This window comes from Ovis aries, chromosome 7 (genome assembly GCF_016772045.2).
Source record: "Ovis aries strain OAR_USU_Benz2616 breed Rambouillet chromosome 7, ARS-UI_Ramb_v3.0, whole genome shotgun sequence".
NCBI lineage: Eukaryota > Metazoa > Chordata > Mammalia > Artiodactyla > Bovidae > Ovis > Ovis aries.
The window spans coordinates 18687297-18714004 of NC_056060.1; the positions used below are offsets into that span (position 1 = coordinate 18687297).

Here is a 26708-nt window from a genome sequence, read left to right on the forward strand (position 1 = left end):
CAAAGAGCTGGACACAACTGAGCAACTGAACTGAACTGAACTGATGATAAAAACAGATTTGACCTCCTGGACTCCCTGGAAAGAGCAGTTAACACTCCAAGAAGTGGTTTATAGTAACCTTTGTTCATTTTCCACTAGATAGCTGGTCTTTCTCCTATTTATTTATAGTAAATATTTCCTAAGGTATATTATTTCCCTTTTGCTTTGCTATCGTCATTTTGTCATGCATAACTTGATAACTACGCCAATGAACCTATCAAGTTTTAATGGTTTTATATAATAGAAAAACCTCCTCTACGCCACGATCAGAGTATATTTTTCTATCATAATAGGGATTTCATTGGTTTTGATTGATCACATAGTTCATTAACAATGTATACTTTACCACACTTACTGAAAGAGCTACAAAAACATATTGTAAATCCTTTTCTGAACAGTTATCCCAGTGACTTTTCAGCTTAAACTTTAAAGAAAAACTATTTCTAAAATTAAGATTTTTAACTACAGTTATTTTTAAGTGTTGATGAGTATTAAGTCTAAAGTCTCACTAATCCATGATATAATATAATACACAATATTCAGATTTCCAACCTCTTATCAACAGTTACTAGGAAAAGTAATTATGACAGAAAGCCAAGATCAAGGATCTGGTGTAAGACATTACTATGCTTATGGAGAGTTAACTATTTTCAGTTTGTAAAGAAAAATAAACTAGCACTTGATTTCACCCTTTCAAAATGAGAGGAGGTGGAATTCCCTTCTTCTTAAAAAACATATTTGTAATTGAACTCATGGAAACAGAGTAGATGGGTGGTTTCCAGGGGAAAATGGGTGACAGTGGTCAAAGGGTACAAATTTCCAGTTATAAGATGAATAAGTTCTGGGAATATAACGTACAGCATGCTGACTATAGTTAACAATACTGTACTGCATATTTAAATGCTGCTAACAGAATAAATCTCAAATGTTGTCAACAGCAAAAATAAATAAAAGAAAGAAGCAACTATATGAAGTAATGAATGTTAACTAATCTCATTATGATAATCATTTCATAATATATACATATATCAAATCATCACACTGTACACCTTAAACTTACACAATGTTATATGTCTATTAAATCTCACTATATACACTGGGGGGCTTCCCTGGTGGCTCAGATGGTAAAGAATCCACCTGCAAAGGGGGAGAACCTGGGTTCGATCCCTGGCTTGGGAAGGTCCCCTGGAGGAGGGCATGGCAACACATTCCAGTATCCTTGCCTGAAGAATCCCAATGGACAGAGGAGCCTGGTGGGCTATAGTCCACGGGGTTGCAAAGAGTTGGACATGATTGAGTAACTAAGCATATAACACACTGGGAGAAGAAAGAAAAAACCAAAACACATGTATTTAGAGCTCTAAAAGAGTGCACTTAAAAAAATGCAACATATATACACTGCTGTATTTTACATGGATAGCCAACACAGTCTTACTGTTATAGCACAGAGAACTCTGCTCAATGTTATGTGGCAGCCTGGATGGGAGGGGAGTTTGGGGGAAAATAGATACATGTATATGCATGGCTGAGTCCCTCTGCTGTTCACTTGAAACTATCACAGCATTGTTAATCAGCTTTACTCCAATATAAAATGAAAAGTCTAAAAAACTGATTTAAAAATAATTCTAGATTGTACAAGATGTACAATATAGGGCCCACTGACTTGATAAATTATATTAATTCGGTCACATTTGGTTTCAGCTTCTGTGTTACCCTAAGGTGAGTGTTTTTAGTTTCTTGGGTAGCCACTTCAGTCTGTTTTCCTTTCGCTCCCCTTTTTCATTTTGTTCCTATTTTTTCCCCTTAAGACGTATCCTTTTCCACTTCCCATTATGTATTTGTTTCCATTTTTGTAGAAAAGGTGGAGCTGATAACATTTTTCATCTGAAAGGGCAGTTAAGCTCCATAGTCAGGTAGACCAGTTGAAGTTGAGAGTGATCAGACACATTAACTGAGAATAATCAAGTTATACCATGCAGGAGATAGCTGACATACTCAAATATCTAAATCAAACACTGGAAATCATTTGCACCAGCTTGGCAAATCACTTTGATGTTGCATTCCACATAAGTTAAGCAAAAAAAAAAAAGCTTCTTGACTGTATTTCTGCATGCAATTCTCTTCTGAAACATAAAGAAAATATGCAGTTTTTAAAACAAACTGTGATGGATGTGACGTGATGGATGATGTGTATACTGTACAATAATGTGGGATGGAAGAGTTTGTGGAGCAAGTGAAATGAACCACCACCACCATACCAAATGCTGGTCTTCATCCAAAGAAAGTGATGTAGTGTATATAGTGGGACTGGAAGGGAGCGCTCTGTATTGAACTCCTTCTAGAAAACCATTGATTCCAACAAGTACTGCTCCCAATTAGACCAACTGAAGGCAGCACTTCATGAAAAACATCTGGAATCTTTGCTCAAGAAGATAACAAGTTTTGGCAAGATGGAATTATGAAGTTGCCTGTAAAATGGCAGAAAGTAGTGGAACAAAATGGTAAATGTGTTGTTCAATAAAGTTTTTGCTGAAAATTAAAGATGTGTCTGTTATTTTTACTTAAAAAACCAAAGAACTTTTTGGCAAACCAAATACCATGTTCATGGACTGGAAGAATTTATATTGTTAGTATCACCACACTATCCAAGGCAATCTACAGATTCAATATAATCCCTATCCAAAGAGCTAAGAAATTTTTCACAAAACTAGAACAAATAAGTCTAAAATCTGTATGAAAACATAGAATATTCCAAAAGCCAAACCAATCTTGAGAAAGAAAAACAAAACTGGAAGTATCACATTTCCTAATTTCAAAATTTACTGCAAAGCTACAATGACCAAAACAGTTTGGTACTGTAAAACAGATATATAGATCAATAGAACAGATATAGAGTACCCAGAAATAAACTCATGCTTATAGTTAATTAATCTACAACAAAGAAGGCAAGGATATACAAGAGGAAAAGATAGCTTCTTCAATAAATTGTTGGGACAACTGGACAGCTACATGCAGAAGAATAAAACTTTCTCAAACCATATACAAAAATAAATACAAAATGCATTAAAGGCTTAAAAGTAAGACCTGAAACTCCTAGAAGAAAACATAGGCAGTACACTCTTTGACATTGGTGTTAATATTTTTTTGGATATGTCTCCTCAGGCAAGGGAAACAAAAGCAAAAATAAACAACTGAGACTACATCAAAATAAAAAGCTTTTGTACAGCAAAGGAAGTTATCAACAAAATTAAAAGGTAGCCTAATGAATGCAAGAAGATATTTGCAAATTATATATCTAACAAGGAGTTAATATCCAAAATACTCAAAGAACTCATACAAGTCAACTTTAAACAACAAACAACCTAATTAAAAAATGAGCAGAGCACCCACATAGACGTTTTTGCCAAAGACAAAATATAGATGGCCCAAAGACTCAAGAAAAGATGCAGGACATCACTATCATCAGAGAAATGCAAGTCAAAACTACAGTGAGGTATCACCTCACACCTGTCAGAATGGTTATTATCCAAAAGTGAAAGAGGAGAGTGAAAAAGTTGGCTTAAAACTCAACATTCAAAAAATGAAGATCATGGCATCCAGTCCCATCACCTCATGGCAAATAGATGGGGAAACAATGGAAACAGTGAGAGACTTTATTTTCCTAGGCTCCAAAATCGCTGCAGATGGTGACTGCAGCCATGAAATTAAAAGGTGCTTTCTCCTTGGAAGAAAAGCTATGACCAACCTAGACCAGCGTATTAAAAAGCAGAGACATTACTTTGCTGACAAAGGTCCATCCTAGTCAAAGCTATGGTTTTTCCAGTAGTCATGTATGTATGTGAGAGTTGGACTATAAAGAAAGCTGAGGGCCAAAGAATTGATGCTTTTGAACTGTGGTGTTGGAGAAGACTCTTGAGAGTCCCTTGGAAATCAAACCAGTCCCAAGGAAATCAAACCAGTAAGTCCTGAAGGAAATCAGTCCTGAATATTCATCAGAAGGACTGATGCTGAAGCTGACTTCAATACTTTGGCCACCTGATGCGAAGAACTGACTCACTGGAAGAGACCCTGATGCTGGGAAAGATTGAAGGTGAGAGGAGAAGGAGACCACAGAGAATGAGATGGTTGGATGGCATCACCAACTCAATGGACATGAGTTTGAGCAAGCTCTGGGAGTTGGTGATGGACAGGGAAGCCTGGCATGCTGCAGTCCATGGGATCGCGAAGAGTTGGACACGACTGAGCAACTAATCTGAATTATACAAAAGAGCTAGTATTAAGCTTTAAATATGAATTTTAAAAAAGGAGATAGAAGAATGAAATGAGACTATTTAACAATCAATTTTTAGAATGCAAATGGTAGATCTCACAGCAAAAATTAAAAAAAAAAAAAGCATAGAGCGCCACCATCACTCATTCTTGTCTAATATTCCTTACTTTCTATTCTTTAAACACTCAACACCCCTGGATCACTCACTCTACTGTTTGTAAATCTTCATCTTCTCTTCTCTCACATATAATCCTACCATGCCAAGATCATACAATTCTTATATTTCCTTACTCCATAACTTCTGCCTTTTATTCCACAAACCTAATTTTCAAGTTTCTTAAAGAGCACCCTTGCCAGATATTACTGTGGTTCTTCCACTCCTATGGAATTCTATCTAAAAGAATTCCCTACATAATCTTTTTTCCTGTTTGTCCACATCTGAGAGAATAACACAATTTCTAGGCTTCAAAAGAGATGCTCCTTTCACAATACACACAGAAAAGCACAAACACTGTTCTCCTCTTGCCTACTTTGCCGAAGAGGTCCTGGGCCAAATTTTCCTCAGCACGGGTGCTACATGCTTCCTGCATGAGGATCTTCAAGTCCTGCCTCTCGCCTATACCATCATGATCTCTGAAAGAGGGTTCTGGAGGAATAGAAAGAGCCAGGGTCTTCTGGTTGTGGTGTTATCTAACCATGATACTAAACATTCTTATCACAAGAAAAAAATTGTTAACTATATGCGGTGACAAAGCTTCGCTAAACTTACTGTGATAATCACTTCACAATATATATTATTACATATATCAAATCATTATGTGCTACATCTAAAACTAATACAATGTTATATAGCAATTATATATAAAAAAAAAATTAACACTACAAAAATACCTTCTGGTCAGTACCAGAAACAGTAAGAACAGTTCTATATTCTCAGAAAATCTTCATTCTGTGGATCTAACTCTTATTACGTCAAGTCACCTGAATGTGAAGAGTAGACTCAGACACTGTGCAGTAACATAAGGAAATGATAGGAACACTTGCCAGAGGCAAGTCCACGCCTGAATATCTTTTTCCTTCGGAGCTCTTCAAAGCTGCCACATTTCAATTGATTCTTAACTTTTCAATTATTAACACTTAACTTTTGGAAGGGCATTTCTTGCTTCTCTTGGTGTAGTCAATTGCAAAGTTTATCCCTGTAGATCCACCCTGATATACAGAATTGCAGGTATACCAATTTCTAACAGAGACACGCAGGTAAGTTCTTCAGAAAGCCTAGATGATGCAAAATTCACAAGCACTGCCAACTACTATGAGTGCAGCAAGAAAACCCTGAAGATTTAAGAGCAACTTTAAAATTCCAAAATAAGTACATAAAATAGCAACTGATACTATTTTAAAAAACTAGAATGTCTTTTTTTAAATGCCTTTTTTAGAACTCTTATTAAACTAGACCCATTATGAAGAATGTACTCTACAGTTAAAAGTTTTAGAAGTGATACATATTATATCCCAAACTTTGTTTGGCTGTGAAAACTTCTGTAACATCTTTCAACAGGATAATTTCTGACGTGGTTTGACAGATTAGTAAATGTTATTTCAAATTCTGTTCTTCATATTAGCGTAAATAATATTAAATCAATATTTATGCTTAGAATTATAAATAAGTTACAAAAACACCTAATTTGTTATATAAGACATAACTGGATAGACTGTGAGCACATCATATTCTGAAATCCTAGTATGGGAACAGCCTAGCTTATACTACACAAATCTAATTACATGGAAAGGACATGGTAGCAGAAAACATTTCAAAATGGAATGATCAGGATTCAATCTATTTTAGTGAAGGCACATATGATTATCTACAAGTCTCCTAACTGATAAAGGCTGCTAGTCTTGCCCATCTCTAATCCTTTCTTCTTTAAAATGCTACAGTTGTTTTTCAAAAAGAATTGATGGTAACGTTCCCCTACTTCAAAAGCTTTCCATAGCTTCCAGGGCTTCAAAATCAGAGAATTCAAAATTTTTAATGCTGCAAATCTGGTTTCAGTCTAACTTTCCAAATTCTTCTGCCACATCCACACAACCTGCCCAGCTTTAGCTATACAAGGTAGTCATTGTCTGTTTCGTGCTCTCTGCCTCTGGAATTGTCATTCCCCTTTCTTCTCTCCATTTGTTAAATTATTTCTCATTTTTCAACACCCAACCCAAATGACTTTTCACATTAGCAATAACATACAAATTCACTTCATTCCACTTAAGAAAAGTCACTACTGTATTTAATTACAGAATACCAAGTTTTCCACCTATGAAGACATGAATACTACTGACTTTGATTAGTTTATTTATAGTGAATATTCTGGAGAAGGCAATGGCACCCCACTCCAGTACTCTTGCCTGGAAAATCCCATGGATGGAGGAGCCTGGTAGGCTGCAGTCCATGGGATTGTGAAGAGTCAGACAGGACTGAGTGACTTTACTTTCACTTTTTACTTTCATGCACTGGAGAAGGAAATGGCAACCCACTCCAGTGCCTGGAGAAGCCCAAGGACAGCAGAGCCTGGTGGGCTGCCATCTATGGGGTCGCACACAAAGTCGGACACGACTGAAGTGACTTAGCAGCAGCAGCAGCAGTGAATATTCTAAAAATCACTCTCTCTCCTAGATTCAGTTCTCAGATTCAATCCCGCAGTTGCTTAATGAATACCGAATACATACAGACATAGTCTTGATCTAAGTCTGGGCCCAACACCTGTTCTACAGCTAGATGCATATGCAATAGGATGCATATATGCAAGTGGGAGTTCTCCTCATGTTCCAAAATTGTACCTAAGGTCAAAAGCTGAGGATAATTAAATACCCCTTCTTATAGTTTTAAGGAGCCAACAATAACTGGCACCAGCTTCTCCTCTTAGGGCTTACTGAGAGTTCCATTTTCTTTAAACCAACACTGTCATCAATATTCTAACACCTTTCCTTCCATACGTATCTAAAAAGGCTTTAAAAACAAAAGAGGGGTTATTGGACTTTGAAAGGAACATAACGTTTATGAAAGGAGGATATTCTCTCTCCTCTTATAGCAAAAAAGCAGTGTCATAACTAATCGAAAAGGTAAGAATCCAAGTTTGAAGTCATCTGAAAGAAAGGCAGAGTGGTATTTCATCCCCTGTTTGGGGGTCTGTATAGGCAAAAGACTGACTGACTTACAACTCTATAATATGCTTAGGGGAAAAGAGAAGCGGGGAGAGAATGTGTGGAAAGTGTCACACAGCAAGGTAGGCAAGACTATCACCCACCTTAAGTTCTTGGGAACCAAGAGGTATGAAAAATATAACCTTTTCCCCAGTGCACCTGCAGGCCCTAGAACTGGCCATGAGAGGCAGATCTGATTGGGTAAGGTCTTGAGGCAAAAAAAAAAAAAAAAAAAGACACACATATCAGAGACACATGGTATGAATGCCATCAATCAGCAGATGTAACCAAATCTTGCAAGGGATTGCCAATGCCTATGGAAACAGGACAGACTTCAGCTCACTGTCAGCACAGTCAGCACATCTTCATTTAGCCCGTCTACAATGAACTTGAATAGTAGTACTGAATAACCAAGAAGACTCAATACTTGGCACATCATGTAGAATTCTGCCTCCCCTATCACTCCTCCCAGTTTCAACACCAGAGGAAAAAAACAGCGCAGGAAAGAGGGAAGGCGGAAGTGTGTGACCTAAAGTTCTCAGACCCAGATTAAGGTCTATTCTATCCTGGGAAAAAGTGATAGGAGTACTGGATCAAGCCTGTGACTGACGCTGTAATATGAAGAGAACTTAGTCTTAAAACGGGGGCAGCCCACTCCAGCACTCTTGCCTGGAGAATCCCATGGACAGAGGAGCCCGGTAGGCTACAGTCCATGGGGTCGCAAAGAGTCAGACACGACGGAGTGACTTTACTAGTCTTGAATAATAGACTGAGACTAGAATATCTTAAAATTACAGAAAAAGTGTCAAGACGTGTTAAGGTACTTGATAAATCCAGTAGGAAAGGGGATTTTAATAAGGCAGAGTTGCAAGGCAGTTAGTTACTAGATAAAAAGCAAAACTGATTTATATTTATATCCCAGCAAATTGAGATCTTCAACAAACTGGTTTCACAAAGATGGAGTCTCTGAAATTGGTTTCTATATATACTGGTATTCCATCTCTTCATTCTTTTGTTGCATGTGTGAAATTTTGGTATGAGCTCTACTATACTATTACTACTTAAGTCTAGAACCAGTCAATCAACAGGCTCACTACTACTTGCAGCTCTGTCTAAAAAATACTAAGTAGATAAGAAGTCATACTTCTACCTCTAGGAAGACAACAAAGTCACAGATAAGAATGGGTAAATAAGCATTTTAGAAATGGAGGATGATGAAAACAGTAATAGGTTTTCCAAGTAGTAAGGGAGGAGAACACAGCTCATAGAGCAGAAATTTGACACCTCATTGCTTTCAATGTTCACCTTTCAATAATCACACCAAAGAAGAAATCCACAAAGAGGTTTATCTGACAAAGAGGAAAAACCAGAATATTATAAATGGACATTGTTCAAAAGCATGATACAGAGGAAAGAAAAAAAAGATTCTAGAGAAAGAGAAAAGCACGTGAAGGCTGAACAGGAAGTGGGACCTGAATTGGGGCTGCACATGGAGGGGGGACAGGCATGGATGGCAGACAGAGCAGAACAACCGCTGGATGCATGAGAGACAATAATGCAGAGTGGCTGTGACACATTACAATATTAATACATACCGAGACTGAATTGCGGGTAATGCTCATAAATCTAACTGCAATTAGTACAGGTTTCTGGATTAGGAGGGACATGAAAAGGAAAGCAGAAGGTTAGAAGGTACATGTCATCGCCCCGTTAAAGAGGTTTAATCTCTCAATGGAATGAATATATCCGTCTTCTGCAGCATCAGCAAAAAAGCATGGCTTGTCTACCTGCTGTGAAAAGTAGATTTATAGTAAAAAGTCTCTTCCTTTCTTCCCTGGATGGGTACTGTTAACTTGGATCTCTCAGAACTGAGTTCTTAAAATTTCATACTACAAAAAGGGTTTCACTTTTAAATGGGGTTTCTGTTTTCATTTGCTGGGGAGAAAATTTAGAATGTGTTTTGTGATGAGCTTTATTGAATACCTTTACCGGCTGGAAAAATTGTGTTTATGTTTGTTTTTAGAGAACACCCTTCACTAACTTAATCAACAGACATTTGTTGGGCACTTGTCCTGTGCCAGGCAGTTTAACAGTAAAGGAAGAAACAGAGTTATTTTAATGCTAATCTAAGGATAAACTATGAAGATAGTGGAAGTATTGCTGGGCCCCTGCAAAAGCATGGGCTTGATGATGGGGAAGCTTGCTTCTCTTTAGAGATTTACTGGGGATCTGAATGGGTGTTCACTAACACAGTTTTGTTTTACAACTCAGGGGAAGGGTAGTAAATGGGCAATAATTAAACTTAAATGCAGCAGTAAGTTTCCAGTTACCTAGACCCTATTGATTATGGATCAGTGTGAAGTAGAGTTATTTACAAATAGGTCACTGGTTACAAAGGAAGATATTAAACAGCAAAGTGGCCAAACGGAAGAAATTAATTATCATTTTTGCATGGCTTTTCTTCAAAATCTAGCAAATCTTTATTTGATAATAGCAGATCCATAATGGAATTCTGTAACGTTATGAAACATATTCTTGTAAGTGATTAAGTTGTCTACATCCCCGAAGTACTGGCAGGACCACCAAAAGTGACATGGTTAAGGATGGGATCAGACGGTAGAAGGAAGTAGAGCCAAAAGTTAGGGTGGGTCAAGTTTTCATAGAAAGAACAGGAAAAGAAAACAGCGCAACTTATTAAACCACCAACATTTTATCCAAATACTTGATTTATAAAATTCTTCACATTTAATTGAATATATTCTATATATAAAACCAAAAACAGCTAAAAGATCAAACATGAGGCATAACGTCATACCCTGAGATAAGGTGATTTTTTTTTCACTTGCTCCATGTGAAAAAGATTTGGAGATAATCTCTCTCCACACTTCATAATGTGCCCTGAAAATCCAAGGAAGTCTCCCACTTTCCCCTGTGATTCTATGTCCTGCATCTTACCATTGATCTACGAATCAGTGATAGCCTGGTTTTTGCTTTATTCTCAGCAAATTCCAGGCTACTAATGTCTTTGAGACGAGCCTTATATTTATTCATTTGTTCCACAACAATCAGCTCCACACAGCTGAAACAAAAGGAAAGAGAGAAAACTGTTAAGAGCTGAAGTAAATCAATACATTTTATCAGTCACAGACTACTTTTCAGCTAAGTGTGGTAGAGAGTTGGAGGATAAGAGAAAAATCAACATCCCTTATTTTATGAGCTCAGAGACAGGGTTTATAATGGTGGTTCACAACTTCAGCCGCACTTTAGTATCCACCTGAGGAACAGTTATAAGTCCTGATGCCTAGGTCATACCCCAGACCAATTAAATCAGACTCTCTGGGAATGGGACACAAACACCAGGCCTTTCTGGGGGAAAGCTCCTTTTGCAGGAAAGGTTAAGAATCAGCACTCTAGAAGGAAATCAGAGATCCGTGAAAAAAAGGCCAAGGTGAAATACAGGAATATTAAAGTATTAAGACCAAAGAGATACAGAGCCACAAGACTACAGTTAGACTGGATTATAGGAAAACACAAAATATATATAATTTGGTAAAATGAGATTTTAAAATACATCTGGAAACTATAAACAAACGTAAAGAAAAGCCAAATTTAAGAAATAAGACCTTTCAAAACAAATGATGCTTGTTACATAGAATCTAAAGGTATTTTTCATATTCAGCATAAAAACGACCAGTGGTGCCTAGCAATCTTATTAAAAACATATGAACCTATGAAATCATTCACTAGGGGAACGATTAGGTAGTGGTCCAGTGGTCCAGTAGTTAGGACTCTGCACTTCCACTGCAGTGTGGCCGTGTTCAATTCCTGGTCAGGGAACTAAGATTCTTGCAAGTTGAATGGGACAGCCAAAATAAAAAAGGAAAAACCATTCACTCTGGTATCTGGATAGAGTGACTACACTGACTCAGAAGTCCGTGGGGTATTGCAGAGGTGATAGTGACTGGCCTTACGTGGTAGTCTTACTGATGTCCTGCACACTTTGCAGTGGGTCGATGGTATCAGGGCAGCGGAGAATGCAGGGTGCAAACACAATGGCCAAAGCATTAGCAGACATTCGATTAGTGTCTTCCTGCAGAGCAATCCTAAGGAACAAAAAACCCAAGTGAAACTGGGATAAAAAAGGAAAACTGCAGGGAAATAGAAGAGATGAGAGAAAGGCAAATGACATCAGCTGCATCGTACTGGAAGGATATTCCTACCAGTTGAGACACTGTAGAATTTCCCCAAAGCGGTTCCCTTGCCTTTGGGAAGCACTCTTTCACTCTGTCCCTTCCCTGAAGCAACTGAGGTCAGCAGATAGCTGATCAAGGGAAATTTGTGACTCACTGTCCCAGGTCACCATTACTAGATGAATATGTCTAAAGAATGCAGAGTAGAGACCTTAAGGCATTTTCAGACAGTGATAAAAGATATTTATCCAAAGAGAAAGATGGCTTTCTTTCCCAACATCAACACTCAGGAGAACACAGACTGCCCCTGAAGTCTCTTTAGTCAATTGATTCCTGAGCTCCATATGACCCCACCACCTCCTATGAATTAGGCTATGTCAATAAACACACATCTTCTTTAGTTCAAGAGTTAAGACATATAGCTAGGCTACGCAGTGCCACCATAAGACTGAATGATTACATGGCTCATTAGGGTGGGGAAGCACTTGCCACGCAGTCCAACTCCATGGAGAATTTCTGCTCCAAGGAATCATAACCACCTGTTCAAGGCACTGACTTTATTAATAATAAAAAAATATCAGTTTTCCATATGAAGGAACTCTTCATTTATTTAAAACAATCCAAGAGAAAATGTTAAGCGTTCCTTTGTTTCTTGAAGTTACCTGACCAGATGAAAGATGAGGCGTTCCAGTGTATTGAGATGAGTTCGGGAGAGCTGGTCAATGACAGAGTATACACCACGGATTGTCTCTTTCCTCTCCTGAAGGCCTGAAAACAGTAAGAGCAGCGATTAAGACTAAATATCTTCTCTTATACACTACATCTTCCTTCTGGACATTCACTGGGTACAGCTGACTTTTAAGAGTTTTAGCCATACCTGTATAGCAGAAGAAAACTCACTAGTTACCACTAATCTCCCTCTGCTTGAGTTCTATACTCACTAAGCAGTCTCCTAGGTTTTAATTTAGATCCCAGTAATTCTTGATTACAGCAAGGGGCAAGAGATAGCCCAGTTTTTCATTTTGTGGCAAACCAATTCCCCATGAAAATTAATCAATTGCTATACAAGTTATCTATTGTCATTTAGTCATTAAGTTGTGTCCAACTCTTTGCAATCCCATGGACTGTACCATGCCAGCCTTCCCTGTCATTCACTATCTCCTAAAGCTTATTCAAACTCATGTCCATTGAGTTGGTAGTGCTATCCAACCATCTCATCCTCTGCCGCCCCCTTCTCCTTTCAACCTAAGCTATAAATAAGTCTTAAGGGAATTTCAGGAGCCGTGGCTTGGGGCCTAAATGAATACTTCGATAGGCCTTCATCAAAATCCTACATATCTGTAGCACTGAAAAATTAAACTAACATGTTAGGTGTGGCACAGAATAGATAGCCAACATTACACTGAATTCTTGCTTAGATTCACAATTTAATTTGTTTATAATCCTAGTCTTTCAACCTCTTTGTGAGAAGCAACTAAGTGACTTGCTCAGAAAGTTTTTAGGACATTGACATTTTAATGAGTCTCTAAGAAAGGCAACATTTGAATAGGTGAGAGTTCAGTGGCAGTTTTATATCGACTGTATTGCTTTTGAATCTATATGAACTTAAGCCAACTGAGAGAATGGCTAAACAATCTAATATGAAGATAGCATTTCTTTCCCAAGTGTAGCCCTTCCCTGAACCCAGGAAACCTGTGCTTACCCATAGCTCGAAGAAATTCCTCATAGAGTTCAAAGGTCATGAGTGGATTGGGTAAATCACGAAGCCATTGTTTGAATACACTCGCAATGACATGTATGTTATAGTCATCGAGGTTTACATTCTCAGCATCTATTCAGAGATGAAGAGTTAGATAAGAAAGCAAAAATATGCAGAGGGTCAAATAATACACTTTAGAAACTACCATGACCAAAAGATGCCTTTATCAATATCTTCTGCAATCCAATTCATGCTTCAGAACAGTGTTCCTCTTGCGGTAAAGGTACAGTTTTTGTCTGTTTTTTGAACTGTTGTGGACTGATGGATGTGTAAAATAAAAGGTCACATGTTTTCATGTCAAAGCACTACTAAACTGCTATCAAAGTTTCTAAATGCTTGCTCTCAATTTCTGTACTTCTCTTGCTGTAGCCTGGCCTGGGAACCACACTTTTAGTAGTGATGCTTTAGACGACCAATAGAAGAAAGGCCTAAGAGACATCTTCTACAAGTCAGACTGATTTTAAGTGATTCTTAGAGATAAAAGGACAGTGATAACTGAGCTCATGAAATGTGAAGAAAATCTTTACTATGCGTCACTTAAAAACCCTCTGGTTATACATGAGATGACTGGGGTGACATAGGATGAATGGTGCCTATGGGTAGACTTTTGGTTATACAGAGACAACTGTTGCACCTATATGTGATTCAAAAAGATCTATTCCTGGGAATTCTCTGGCGGTCCAGTGGTTAGGACTCCATGCTTTCTGCCGAGGGCCCAGGTTCAATCCCTGCTCGGGAATTAAGATCCCACAAGCTGTGCAGTGCAGCCAAAAAAAGAAAACTATCCCTTTTCAATAATGGTAAAGAGCAGAAGTTGAACATAAAGCCAAAGTCAAAGCTCTGCGTACATTCCAGAACTGAGGCTACAGCTCTACACAGATACATATTCAAATCACTAATTATCAATTTAAATAACTATGTCATCAATGTAGGAAGGCAAGAATATACACCAGAAAGAACATCATCTGGAGTCAGAGTAAACAGAGACTAAGAGGCAACAGTTTAGATTATGGGTTAAATGCCAGCTTTGTCACTTATTGGTGGTAAGTCCTTGGGCAAGATCCTCAATAAGCCTCAGTTTCTTCATCTGTAAACAGGCATAATAATCACTGTCTGTGAACATCAGTACAAAGATTTGTTGTGAAGATTAACAGAAAAACATCAGCACATTGCCCTGCATCTTATCAATAATAGCTCATTATTTTATTTTCCTGAACCTAAGTTTTCTTCTTTGTAAATTAATGATACGAACTTACCAGACTACTAAAAAGATTAAGTGCGATCTGAAATATCTAATAATGGCTTGTACAAACGATATTCAATGTATGTTTGATGAATGAACCATATAATATAAAAGAAAGCTACAAATGATTTAAAAAAAAAGCACCACAGCAAAGACTGCATTCTTCTGGCTTCAAGCAAAGGATCAACATGTAATAAAAACTAACAGCATAAGATGACCTACTTAAATAAGAGTATTTGGTCTTGATTTAGAGGGCACTATCTTACCTGTATCTAGACCTTGTCGAAGCTCCTTGATTTTATTAGTTGAACCAGACTTCCGGTAAATACCTTCTGTGTACAGTCCATGCATTTCAATGTAGTTTATGAGCTTTTCCACCACCAGAGGAACAGTTCGGTCTTCACTGGTCAAACGGGACAATTCAACCCCAAACTGTCGAGAGGACAGCTCTGGATCATACTACATGGAAGATAATTTTTGATTCCAAATACATTCAAACACCTTTAAACATATTTATCCAATTCTTGAAAAAGTAACAATTTTTTCTTTTCCTCAAGTTTTAAAAGCACAGTTATGAGAGTTGGGAGGAAAAGGAATTCGAAGAGTTGGGAGGAAAGGGAAGTTTGTTTCAATCCTCTTCCACTTGGAATCTCCCCCCACCTCACCGCACCGCATTCCCCCCTCACACCCCCCACCCACCAAATAATGGGGAAGAATGCAGGCAGTGGCTATAGGTTACTGCTTTCCTTTCCTTAAAAAAATCTTTTCATGTAAAGATGGGCTGTGGGCAAAGGAGAAAGGGGAGAGACTTTGCATACTAAACATTTACCATGTACCACTAGAAAATCTATTGATTTGATATGAATTAGAGTTGTCACTAATTTCTGAAGCATAAGGATGCTCTGGTGTTTATGTAAACTTTAGAAGTCAGTTTATGTAAACTGACTACTGATGTCACAGCTAAAGGCAGAGGCACACAGACTGGCCCAAGATCAGTGACCTCTTTTATTTAATTCAATTGTGTATTCTGATATTGTATTTCACTATTATTTTATGTGATTGGGAAAAAATGGCTTCTCCTTAAGATTATTTGAAGTACTTCAAATAAAAGAAGAATGCCAGCTATTATCTCTGAGACTGAAAACGTTTTATGTAAATCTCCTTTTTGTCCTTTCCTTCTCCCTCCCCATGCTCCTTGCCTAGCCCAACACTGTATACCCCAGTCTCTCCTTCAACCTGCACGCAGTCAGTGCTGAGTTCTTTTAGTCAATCAGTACACTCTTTCTTTTCATACAACTCCAATTTTTCTTTGACACTGTGAGATTGCAAAATAATCTGCTTTTCTGTTAGCTTCTTAGCCTCTTGACCTGTGCAGCTTACAAATTCAGAAAACACCTTAAAGAGAAAACCTCTGAGTTTTAGGCTCACTTCTCTGTATGTTTGGATCATGGTCCTTCAAGTCTTATCAATCCCGAACTCCAACTTTTGTCTCTATAACTCTGTAAGATTTCTAAAAGCTTTTCTCACTTTTCTGACTTTTAAGTGTGGCCCTCTGCCCAGAATCTTGATTTCTTGTCCTAAAACAAAAACTGACAAATTCCCACTCAGAGGAAAACATCTCACACATATAGATTCACCAATTTGTAATTCTTTCCTCTGTAGGATCTAGGCCCCTAAATTCCAATTTTCCTGGGCAGACTTTTTTCAGTTGTTCTCAGAACGAGTATTAGTCTACCACAAGCTACTCCATCTTAGTCAGCAGATGTCTTACCTTCATTGTATATTTTAAGCCCTGAGTCAAATTTCTCTTTGTACTTTGCCATGATTTGTCAGTTTGGAACAGATGAAAACTATATACATGGGCTGTAAACATGCACACATATTTTATTATAGTTCAGATCTGCATAGTATTGTTAAAATTGTATGTGACAAATAAGCAAATGTGATTACATGTCAATAAAAGCCTGAAATATTTCCAAAATGGTTGCTTTGTTGAAGCATAAAATTATCAAGAGTACATGTCAGTATCGAATCCAAGTAGAAGTTTGTAAACATACCAACTATGCTGATGAATTTTAGTGTGTATGTTAAAATCTTTAACTGTAGCATACCACTTTCAAGAAAATTTATAGGAACACTTATGAGTGTTTACAGTAGAAAACCTTAGAACTTCCCTGGCAGTCCAGTGGTTAAAACTGAACCCTTCCAATGCAGGAGAGTGGGTTCAGTCCCTGGTCAGGGAACTAAGATCCCACATATCACATAACATGGCCAAAAAAATTTTTTTTAAAAAAGAAAAAAAAAAAGGCAGGAAACCTTTAAAAAGAGTGCTTTAATACATTGCCAGTTGTGAAATCAGGTTAGCAGCTCCCATGTAGTAAAGGTAAATACAGTTCTGGGAAAATCGATTCAGTTATATATACACACATACCTCTATATGTGTAAGCAGGATTATGATATAAAACTTATTTCTTACAGTAATTTGTGGCCAAAAAGTTTGAAAACCACTACTCTATAAGATCATCAAAGAGGCTTTGATTTCTTTCCACAAGGCACAAAAGACCTTTTTTGTCCTTTCCTTCTCCTGCACCATTCTCCAACAGACCTGTTATTTATTACTCATAGGTAATAACTTCTTACCTTTTTAGAACACTTGGCTGTGGTTTTCAGACAGCACTTCTTATGACAAGCATACTTGCACACTGAAAAACAAGTTAAAAATGTAACATTTTCAGAAGTCTATATATTAGTGGCAAAACTTAACAAGTTTACTGCTTTATTTTGAACATACATTTTTTTTCTTTAAATCTGAGACTCCTATAGCATCATATACTTTGTATTATAATAGAATAAAAAATGGTCTTAACTCATTCAATTCAGAAAAATGAAGCTGAAAAACATACCTAAAAATCCTAGCCACTGTCTGGGAAAAAGCTTTTTATTCTTTCAAGATTGCTTGCCCCTCCTCCTTGTCCCCACCATATCCCAGCAAAAAATTTATCTATCTTCCTGGTTTGACTCACAAACCAATGCTCATGTTCCCCTCTTATACTTGCTCTATGATCTGATAAAATGCAAGAAATACCTATTAAGAATCATTCCAGTGGATAAGAAAAGCATTAATATCAAAGACCTATACTAAAATAAAAACAAATCGGCTAACATATTAGGCTATAAGAAAGGCCTTATTTATTCTCTCAGAAGGTCTAAAACAGAGCTCTGAGGAACCGGAACATAAAGAACATCAGTAGTGATTGAGAAGATGAGATGAAAGGTTCAGAGCAGAAATCAGTTCTCAGACCAGGAGATAACAGGGTGGCTAGGCAGCAGTAAGGCACACTGAGAGGAGGTACTGAGAAGATACTTGGCCTGTGTTATTTTGGTATATCAGCTCTGGCTCTTGCAAATCAACACCTGAATATTCTTCTTGAGCTTCTAAAGCATGGTTTGAGGGATTTTCAAAGCCAAGATCAAGTAGGGGAGGCCATATAACTGTAGTGGTAAAATTACCAGCATAACCACACAAAAAGTTAATTCTATTAAGAAATCAAAGCAAGCCCATCCAAGTCATAAATGAAGAAGCAGATTCTTTCTATTTTTCAGTTTCAGATCACAGAGAAAATTATACAAAACCTACAGGAATCAGGCTAACATTAAAGTACATGGCAAACTACACCCTATTTAACTCTCACTATAGTATTTTTTTTTAAAGGAAAACTGAAATCATTGAACAAGTGAACATATCTAGCAATATCCAAGTGCTGATTTTGCTATGATGAACATGATTTTCATCCTCACTGTCATCCTGGACCCAGCCCTTTCATTTGATTCTGGCCCACTAGTAAACAAAGCTTCACAGAATTATTGAAAGCACCGAGCAGATGTATATGGAATGACAGGAATGAAAGGTAAAGATTCTCTGTAAGCCAGAACCAAGTGGACCCTCAAAAAAACCTCCACTCACATTCTAGGATTTAAAGGTTCTGATGAAAGGTTTATAGTAAAATAAAGTATCTTTTTAGTTATAATCTAAGGATTTGTTCAATAATTCACCTATCTACCTATATAGGTCCAACTACCCAGTAAATATTTACTAAAACTTATAATGTGCCAAAACTGTGCTAGGCCCTGGAGATACAGGAGAGACTTCTGTATGAGACAGTTTCTTGATCTTATACAGAACACATTCTAGTGGGACAGTGAAACAAGAAATGAATACTTAGTATCATTTTGGGTGGTAAGCAGGTCTCCTGCATTGCAGAGGGATTCTTTACCATGGCAGCCACCAGGGAAGCCCCAAGTATAAAGACTAGAAAAGCTGAGGAAAGGGATGGAGAACTGGTGGACAGAGCAGCATTTTAGACAGAAGAGTAAAGAAAAAGCTCTCTAATATACTAGTGGAGACATGAATTAAATGAAGTAGTAAGTCATACTAACATCTAGGAGAAGAACATTTCAGACAGTGAGCTGCAAATACAGTGACCAAAGAACATCAAAATATCTTACTTGCTACAAAGAGCAGGTGAAAAGGAGTATAATGAGAGATGAGTTTAAAGAATTAGGGAGAGTGAATTATTCCTTAATGTTAAGCTCATGGAAAAGGAAATATCAAGTGGTTAAAAACATTCCTCAAAGATCTCTCATACTTACATTTGCAAACAGAGGCTCGGTCCATGATCCATATCAAAGAAGAACAGTATTCACAGTAGGTAGGGATGCTATACTGGGTGGCCTTAAAGATGTGGCCATTGTGCTCTTCTACCTGAATGGAAAATACAGCTGTTTATGTCAAAGCCAACACAGTCAACGCTGCCCTAACACGTCAGGCAACCGGAGATCCTTCAATTCCTTGCTGTCTTCATTGCGCACTTATTCCAGGAGGAGAATTAGGATCTTCTGAGAAATAAAATAAAGGTAAACTATATGGTCCCTGCTTTCAAAAAGCTAACAATCTAGTAGAGAAACAAGACCAACTTATACGAAAATCAGAAAACAATGCTATACACATATAAGAGCTGTCTTACACAACTCTGAATCAGCATGTTAAATTAAAAGCAGTGGTTTTAAAAATTTTAACCTCAAGAACCTTTCACACTTTTCTGTTTATTTATCACAAATTCCTCTTCAGGAAAGAGCCAGTACATGCTAGTATGAACAAGTTGATATATCCACTGAATAAATTCCTAGATGCAGAACTGCTGGGTCAAAGTTTTTTTGGTTTTGTTTTTAATATTTTTAAGGCTTTTAATATACCATCATTAAAGTACCTTCTCCAAGAAAGTTATGCAAATAAAACCCCCTATTTGCAGTATTGGAAAAATATCTATATATTTATTTATCTTTCCAGGAAACTAATTTATTTTTAGTTTTGCTCATAGATGGACAAAGTAGAAAATCACTGTTGTTTATTTTAATTTGAATGCTCTTAAGTATAAATATTTATTTATATATTTATTAATATTTCCTTCTATTACCTGCACTTATCACAGGCCCTGAAATATAACAGCTGTTGAATTAATGAATTGTCTCTTTTTAAAAACGTCATACGCTTTTACTCATTTCTATCTTCAGGTATTGTTCTCTCCCATATAGACATGAAAAAGACTACTCTTTTAAGGCTTAAAATGCATAAAAGGCCTAAACACTACCTGTTAATAACAGGCACCTTCCTACCATTCCTCCGCCTTGCCTACCCTTTCCTTCATATACAATCTCAAAAATTCTCAGTGGTAGGTGGCATTACTCCTGTCTTATATAATATATACTCCTATTATATACATGCGGACATTGAGTCTCAAAAGGATTAAGTTGTCTAAGGTTTCTCAACTGGAAAACCCTCCATTGTGAATAAGAATAAGCCAGGCTAAAGGGTTTAGATACCCTACTTTCAGGATTCAGATCTTAAGAAGTAAGATCATGCTAAAAATAGAATCAGATCATGCTTCTAAAACACAAAGTGGAAAAGTGACAAGCAATGATCTAAAGAACCTCAAAATTTGGTTTACAAGTGATACGGAATGATTTATAATCCTGATTTATTAATAAGTTTAAGGTTAACAAAAACTATTCTAGGATTAGAATTGCCACTGGCAGGGGTGTACCCAGGTTCTGTAGGTCCTAAAGCTTAACATTTTCAGGGGAAAGCGAAGAAGATAGGAGGAGGAAGGGAAACAACCAGAGAAGAAGGAAGAGAAGATGGTGGCAGCAAACGCAGCTGAAGCAGAGGGAATGGGGGAGGAGTGGGAGGAAATGAAGCTTAGAGAAGTCACGATCAAGAGGATGTCAAGTCTTACAGACAGTAAGAACTCTGTGTTTTATTCTGAGTAACACTGTAAGTTACTTGTGAGATCTGAGTAAAGGAGGAACGTGACCTGATTTCTGTTTTTAAATGGTCATTATGGCTATTATTTAAAAAACTGTAAGGGGAAAAGAATATAAGAAGGCAGACCAATCAGAACACAACACACAGTGTATTGGACTTCCCTGTTGCTCAGATGGTAAAGAATCTGCTTGCAATGTGGGAGACCTGGGTTCTATCCCCTGGAATGGAAAGATCCCCTGGAGAAGGGAATGGCAATCCATTTCAGTATTCTTGCCTGGAGAATTCCATGGACAGAAGAGCCTGGCAGGTTACAGTCCATGGGATTGCAAAGACTTGGACACAACTCAGCAACTAACATTTTCACTTTCACAAAGTGTTATTAGACTATTGTAATAGCAGTAGAGGCAATGTGAAATGGTCAGATATTAGATATATTCTGAAGGCAGAGTACCTACCAGAGTTCTACCTTCTTTTCTAGCTCCCCTATAAACACGCAATACTCGAACCTGTTAAAGGTACTGGCTCAACATGCCAGGTTTTTCATTCACATGTCTTTGGACATACTCTTTCCCTTTGGATAGACACGGCCTGTCTAAACTACTACTTGCGTGTTAAGAACCTGCAAAATTATCTTTTCTTCTGCAAAGTATTCCTTCATTCTCTTTGTATTTCAACAGCACTTTGTACTATTTCTATCATAATATTTATCACATCTGAAACTAGTAATTTTTTAAATGCCTGCCTTCACAAGCAGATTCTGCGCTCCTCTGGGGCTTAACACATCCTTCTAATTACAGAGATTATGGTAAAGTATGTAATAGAGATAATACAAAAGATAAGAACATGAACAATGATAAAATATACTCAAATGCCTTTGGGAATGTCTTTTGAATTAGAAGGACTTATCTTTGTAAAATCCTAAATAGTCCTCATATTCTTTACAACAGAGAGAGAGCTCCTAAAAAAGTGACTTCCCAGTCCCTACTTCTGCGAAAGGGTCATATTTGTTTGTAACTTTCATGAGTAAACATTTCAGTTTTCTGCCATTTTAGGAAGCCATCATTAATAATAAGTCAAGTCAAAGAATTCAAGACATATTTGTCATTCTAAATTTTTGTAAAGGCATAAACGATTACCCCCTAGACATCTGATAAATTTATTCCTTAAATATACCCAGAGAAATATTGTATGATACACTTCAGACTGCTATAGTTTAAAAATTACTTTATAACACAGGGCAAAAAAAGACAGATTACAACTTACTAAATCAGATTCTTTTTTCCTTCTTTTCTTTCTCTCTGTTTTTGGCACCTGGTGGGAAAGAAATACAGAAACTGTGATATAATAAAAACTAATATACTTTCTTACTTCTTTCCTAAAACCTAATTCAAGGAGAAATTTATGGGTCCTTACATGAAAGTCACGAGATGATACAATGAAATGATGAAAACCACTGTTTTCCAAAATGAAATTCATGTACTGATCTCTAGCAAAGCTGAGGGTATAATCTTACAGCAACAGCATTCTTAACAACATTATATTTTAACTCAGTGAAAAATGTATTAATTGAAGAAGGCTTAGATAATACAGTCTGATCAACTTGTAAGAGAGAATGGAGTTTGCTGGATCTGAAGTAGGGCAAAGCTGACATGTTCACTGCAGTGCTTTTCTCAAATACTAGATGTCTTAGACTCTTGAGAATTCATAATTGAATTCTTTTAGAAATCAAAATATATTTTACCTTTGTGGGTATATATTCCAAAGTCTTGAATTCATTCATATATTCATCTAAAAACACTTTAAAAGTGTTAACCCAAACTCTGACTGGAGACTCACTCCAATCTCGCTGCTCAAGCCTCATGGTCTTTTCCAAAATCTGTTCAAATAGTGCGTAGAGGTCTTTATATCGTATGCTTTTCCCATCATCTACCTATTAAACAATAAGAAAAATAAGGTTTTAAGAAGAAATTCTTTATATAGAGAAGACTGATTAAATTTTCATTGGGTAGTATTTTGAATAAAAATTACGCTTTCTAATGGGCATGCCCATGAGGTCATGTGGTATTTGTAAACTCCCACTCTGCTTTGGAATGTTTGCAGAATAAAACCTGCTACATTTTAAAAAAAATACCTAATAGTTTAAACAATGTAATAATTGGAGAAAGTCCTGGGAATTTGAAAGTTTAGTCGCTCAGTTGTGTCTGACTCTTTGTGACCCTATGGACTATAGCCTACCAGGCTTCTCAGTCCACGGGATTTTCCAGGCAAGAGTACCGGAGTGGGTTGCCACTTCCTTTTCCAGAGGATCTTCCTGACCCAGGAACTGAACCCAGGTCTCCCACATTGTAGGCTGACACTTTACCATCTGAGCCACCAGGTATGAAGGTTATTTGCATACCTCTTAATTACCTATCTCTCCAGAAATGAATCTTATTTAGATAATTCTGCCTTAAAAGTGAATACCTGAATTCTTGCCTAGTGAAACATTAAGTAAATTTTACTAACTTTACTTAGCTAACTTTACTTTTTCATTTTTCCAAGGAAGAATGACATGCCTAAAAAAAACACTATATTTCTTGCAATGGGATCTACATGGAATTCCTTTTAAATTTAAATGAGGTGTAGACTCTCCATGAGAAAGAAAAAATAGCATTTCAGTGACCAAAACATGTTATATATATTTAAAATTTATTTCTCTTTCACTTTCTCAGAATTAGAGGTTGACTCTCTTTGATCCAAGATTATAAAACCACTATCAAGCTCCAGTTTATAATGTTGGTCCTTCCTATGTGATTCAAACTGCACTGATCCCTAATCTAGAAAATATAGGTGTGAAGCAGGATAAGTAGTTGGCAGGATTGGAAAAATATGGCCAATATTGTCCCTATCCAAACCTAGTCATTTGCCATAGTCTAATTACTACTTTATTATGGTCATGAAATTACTGCTCTCTAAGACTGTCTGGTTTCTATTCGCAAAAGGCCAAAACCCCATATACTGAGTGGAAGATACACAGGAAAGTTTTCTCACTTTTCACATAAAATTATAGGTTGAACAAAGAAAAATAAATTAAATACAAATTATTTTTTATAGAATATGACAATTTAAGAAATACTAATATCCTATAGATCAAAAGTATTTAGTTACTATATACTTTAGCACCAGGAATAAATTTTCTAAAACATGAACACCACATGAAAGTATAAAAGTGAAAGTGAAGTCGCTCAGTCATGTACGAGACTCTTTGTGACCCCATGGACTGTAGCCCACCAGGCTCCTCCATCCACGGGACTTTCTAGACAAGAATACTGGAGTGGGTTTGCCATTTCAAGGTAAAGTAAAAGTGAAAAAAACTCACACACAGAGATTATTAAACATAAACGTTCCTAATTCTATGGGATAAAAAAGTATAATAATTCCAACATAAATGAGAATTAGAAGCTGGAGCCAGAGCTAAAAGGATCACAGGAGGTCAAAAATAGAGCGCCACTGAGTGAAAAATAATCATGGCTAGAGTATTTGAATTTAATATCCTGCTGCTGCTGCTAAGTCGCTTCAGTCGTGTCCAACTCTGTGCGACCCCACAGACGGCAGCCCACCAGGCTCCCCCGTCCCTGGGATTCTCCAGGCAAGAACACTGGAGTGGGTTGCCATTTCCTTCTCTTCAATATCCTAAGATGAAAATATACCCCTAAGAGGGGGAAAAAGGCTACTCAAGGAAATTAAAGGGTGTTATTAATCAGAGGTCAATCAGTATGCTTTTCCATATCTATCCCTAAAACTAAAGAAGACACTGGAGAAATCTCTAATTGAACATAGCCCTGTATTATTTTTATGGTGTTGTCAAATTTTTCATATGTTGAACTTCTGAATATCTCCTGACACAGTCCAACTTACCGCCAACGCAGACGAATAAAAGCTGAAGATATTCTGCCGAAATTCTTTCAGGGCTTTCTTGAATACAACATCCACTAGTGTGTCTTTCTTGCTGTCTTCATTATCTAGGTCATTCATCTGGGGACCACAGAAAGAGTTTTTGTACACAATCAACTAAATTGAAAAGAAATGAATGCCACACTGGACACATATTGTTTCTTCAACAATGACCATCCTGAAAGGGCAAATTATCATGGGACCCAGATAAAAACATGACTAGACAGCCAAAGTTTTATTACTATGAGATAATTTCCAAGGTCTCTTCTAATACTGTATAATTCAATCATTTTGCTACCAGAAAACAACTCAGAAAGTGTATAATGACAAACCTCACCTTAACATATGGAATGCAATGTGACAGTAACAGTAAAAGTGAAGTCAAAAGTAAAGCCTAAAACCTTAAATTTCGTCTACCCAGTCTGACTCATGCATATTCTATGATTTGCACATTTCTGATAAAGAAACAGACCCTCTAACTTACTGAAGCATATGTACTTTAGGGGGCATATCCTGATATACAAACATTCCACAGTCAAAGCTGCTTAGGGGCCTGAATACCTTTTTCAGAAGAAATTCATCCATGCTTTTTAAATCACTGGCACTTGCTATAATCTGGACAGAGTCATTTTGCCAGTGCATAGACTCCAAAGCCACACTGCTGATCTTCACACTTCGCTTGCGCCTTGCCTTTGGAGAAGGCTCTTTGTTCTCTTTGAATTCCTTTCGGCAACTCCCAGGCAATTCTGGACTCAAAGGAGGTGTTGGGTGATTATGAGATAATTCTGTAAACCAAGATAGAGTATCCAAACAAAAATTTTTTTAGTAAGAATACTGAAACCTCCACACCTTCTTTTCAAGTTCCTTTACTAAGTCACTAAAGGAAATAAGTAAATATCTGAAAAGTAATATTAATGTTTGGGGTCAGACAGGCAATAAATCCAGATTGTACGTTTGTACTGATATTTATTTAAGAATTATCATTTTCCAATGGGAAATGCTATCAGGTGTCCCAAAGAGATGAGGTCTGACACTGAAAACCTGGATGGAAGCGTTGTATACAACTGAAGCCTGGATTCCAAAGATCTCAGTCCCAAAGAAAAGCAGCATACACAATCACACTAGGATGTTCAATGTTGACTGCTAACCCAGTCAGAGCTTTACTACATCTGTCTGAAAGAACAACCAGCTTATACAAACCCAATAAATCAGTGAAGCTTGATAATTAGTATTATTTCTTTACTAGGGTCTAAAGCCATAAATGTTTCAGTGACAATATCTGATGTTAGCCTGGCAACCTCTATTTAGGGAGCAAGGTAACCCAATTGGTTCACTTCTGCTTAGGTCTCTTTACTATTTAGGATTTTCTTTCATATGCATACTTCCCTCAAAATTGTATTAATTTCTCAGACTGAACCAGTTTTGTATATAATATTGGAAAACACAACAAAATTTTTCTGCAATTGTTTATACCAGAGAAATTTGGTTCCATGTAGTCCACTGGAATCTAGAACTACACTGGATTTGCCAGTGCCTACCTGGGGCTTGATGAGAATGTTGGTCCCATTTCACAAACCTGTTTTTCTCACACATATTTACCTTATCTTCTGGCCAATGGTATATCTTCATTCCATCTAAAAGCTTAATTCTGATAATAAAGGGAAACAAGTAGCCTTCTATATGCTAAATGCCACAATAGGCACGAAATGAGACAAACTAAATTTCAGATATGGCACCAGAATAAAAAATATGAAGAC

At 37.1% G+C, this 26708-nt stretch overlaps 1 protein-coding gene across 10 annotated transcripts in view; it reads right to left on the minus strand.

The window, feature by feature from the left end:
* Positions 1-26708, minus strand: part of MYO9A (myosin IXA) — a 245425-nt gene that overhangs the window by 20189 nt on the left and 198528 nt on the right. For 9 of the 10 annotated variants that reach the window (XM_060418900.1, XM_060418902.1, XM_060418897.1 and 6 more), the window contains 12 exons: positions 25513-25736; positions 24916-25032; positions 22760-22948; positions 22282-22329; positions 19347-19458; positions 17337-17398; positions 14963-15155; positions 13397-13525; positions 12357-12462; positions 11476-11607; positions 10460-10583; positions 9100-9153 (listed from right to left, as the gene is read on the minus strand). In XM_060418900.1, coding sequence (XP_060274883.1) covers positions 9100-9153; positions 10460-10583; positions 11476-11607; positions 12357-12462; positions 13397-13525; positions 14963-15155; positions 17337-17398; positions 19347-19458; positions 22282-22329; positions 22760-22948; positions 24916-25032; positions 25513-25736 — 1490 coding nt within the window. The remainder of the gene's footprint in view (positions 1-9099; positions 9154-10459; positions 10584-11475; positions 11608-12356; positions 12463-13396; positions 13526-14962; positions 15156-17336; positions 17399-19346; positions 19459-22281; positions 22330-22759; positions 22949-24915; positions 25033-25512; positions 25737-26708) is intronic. The other variant, XM_060418898.1, reaches the window with a different exon arrangement.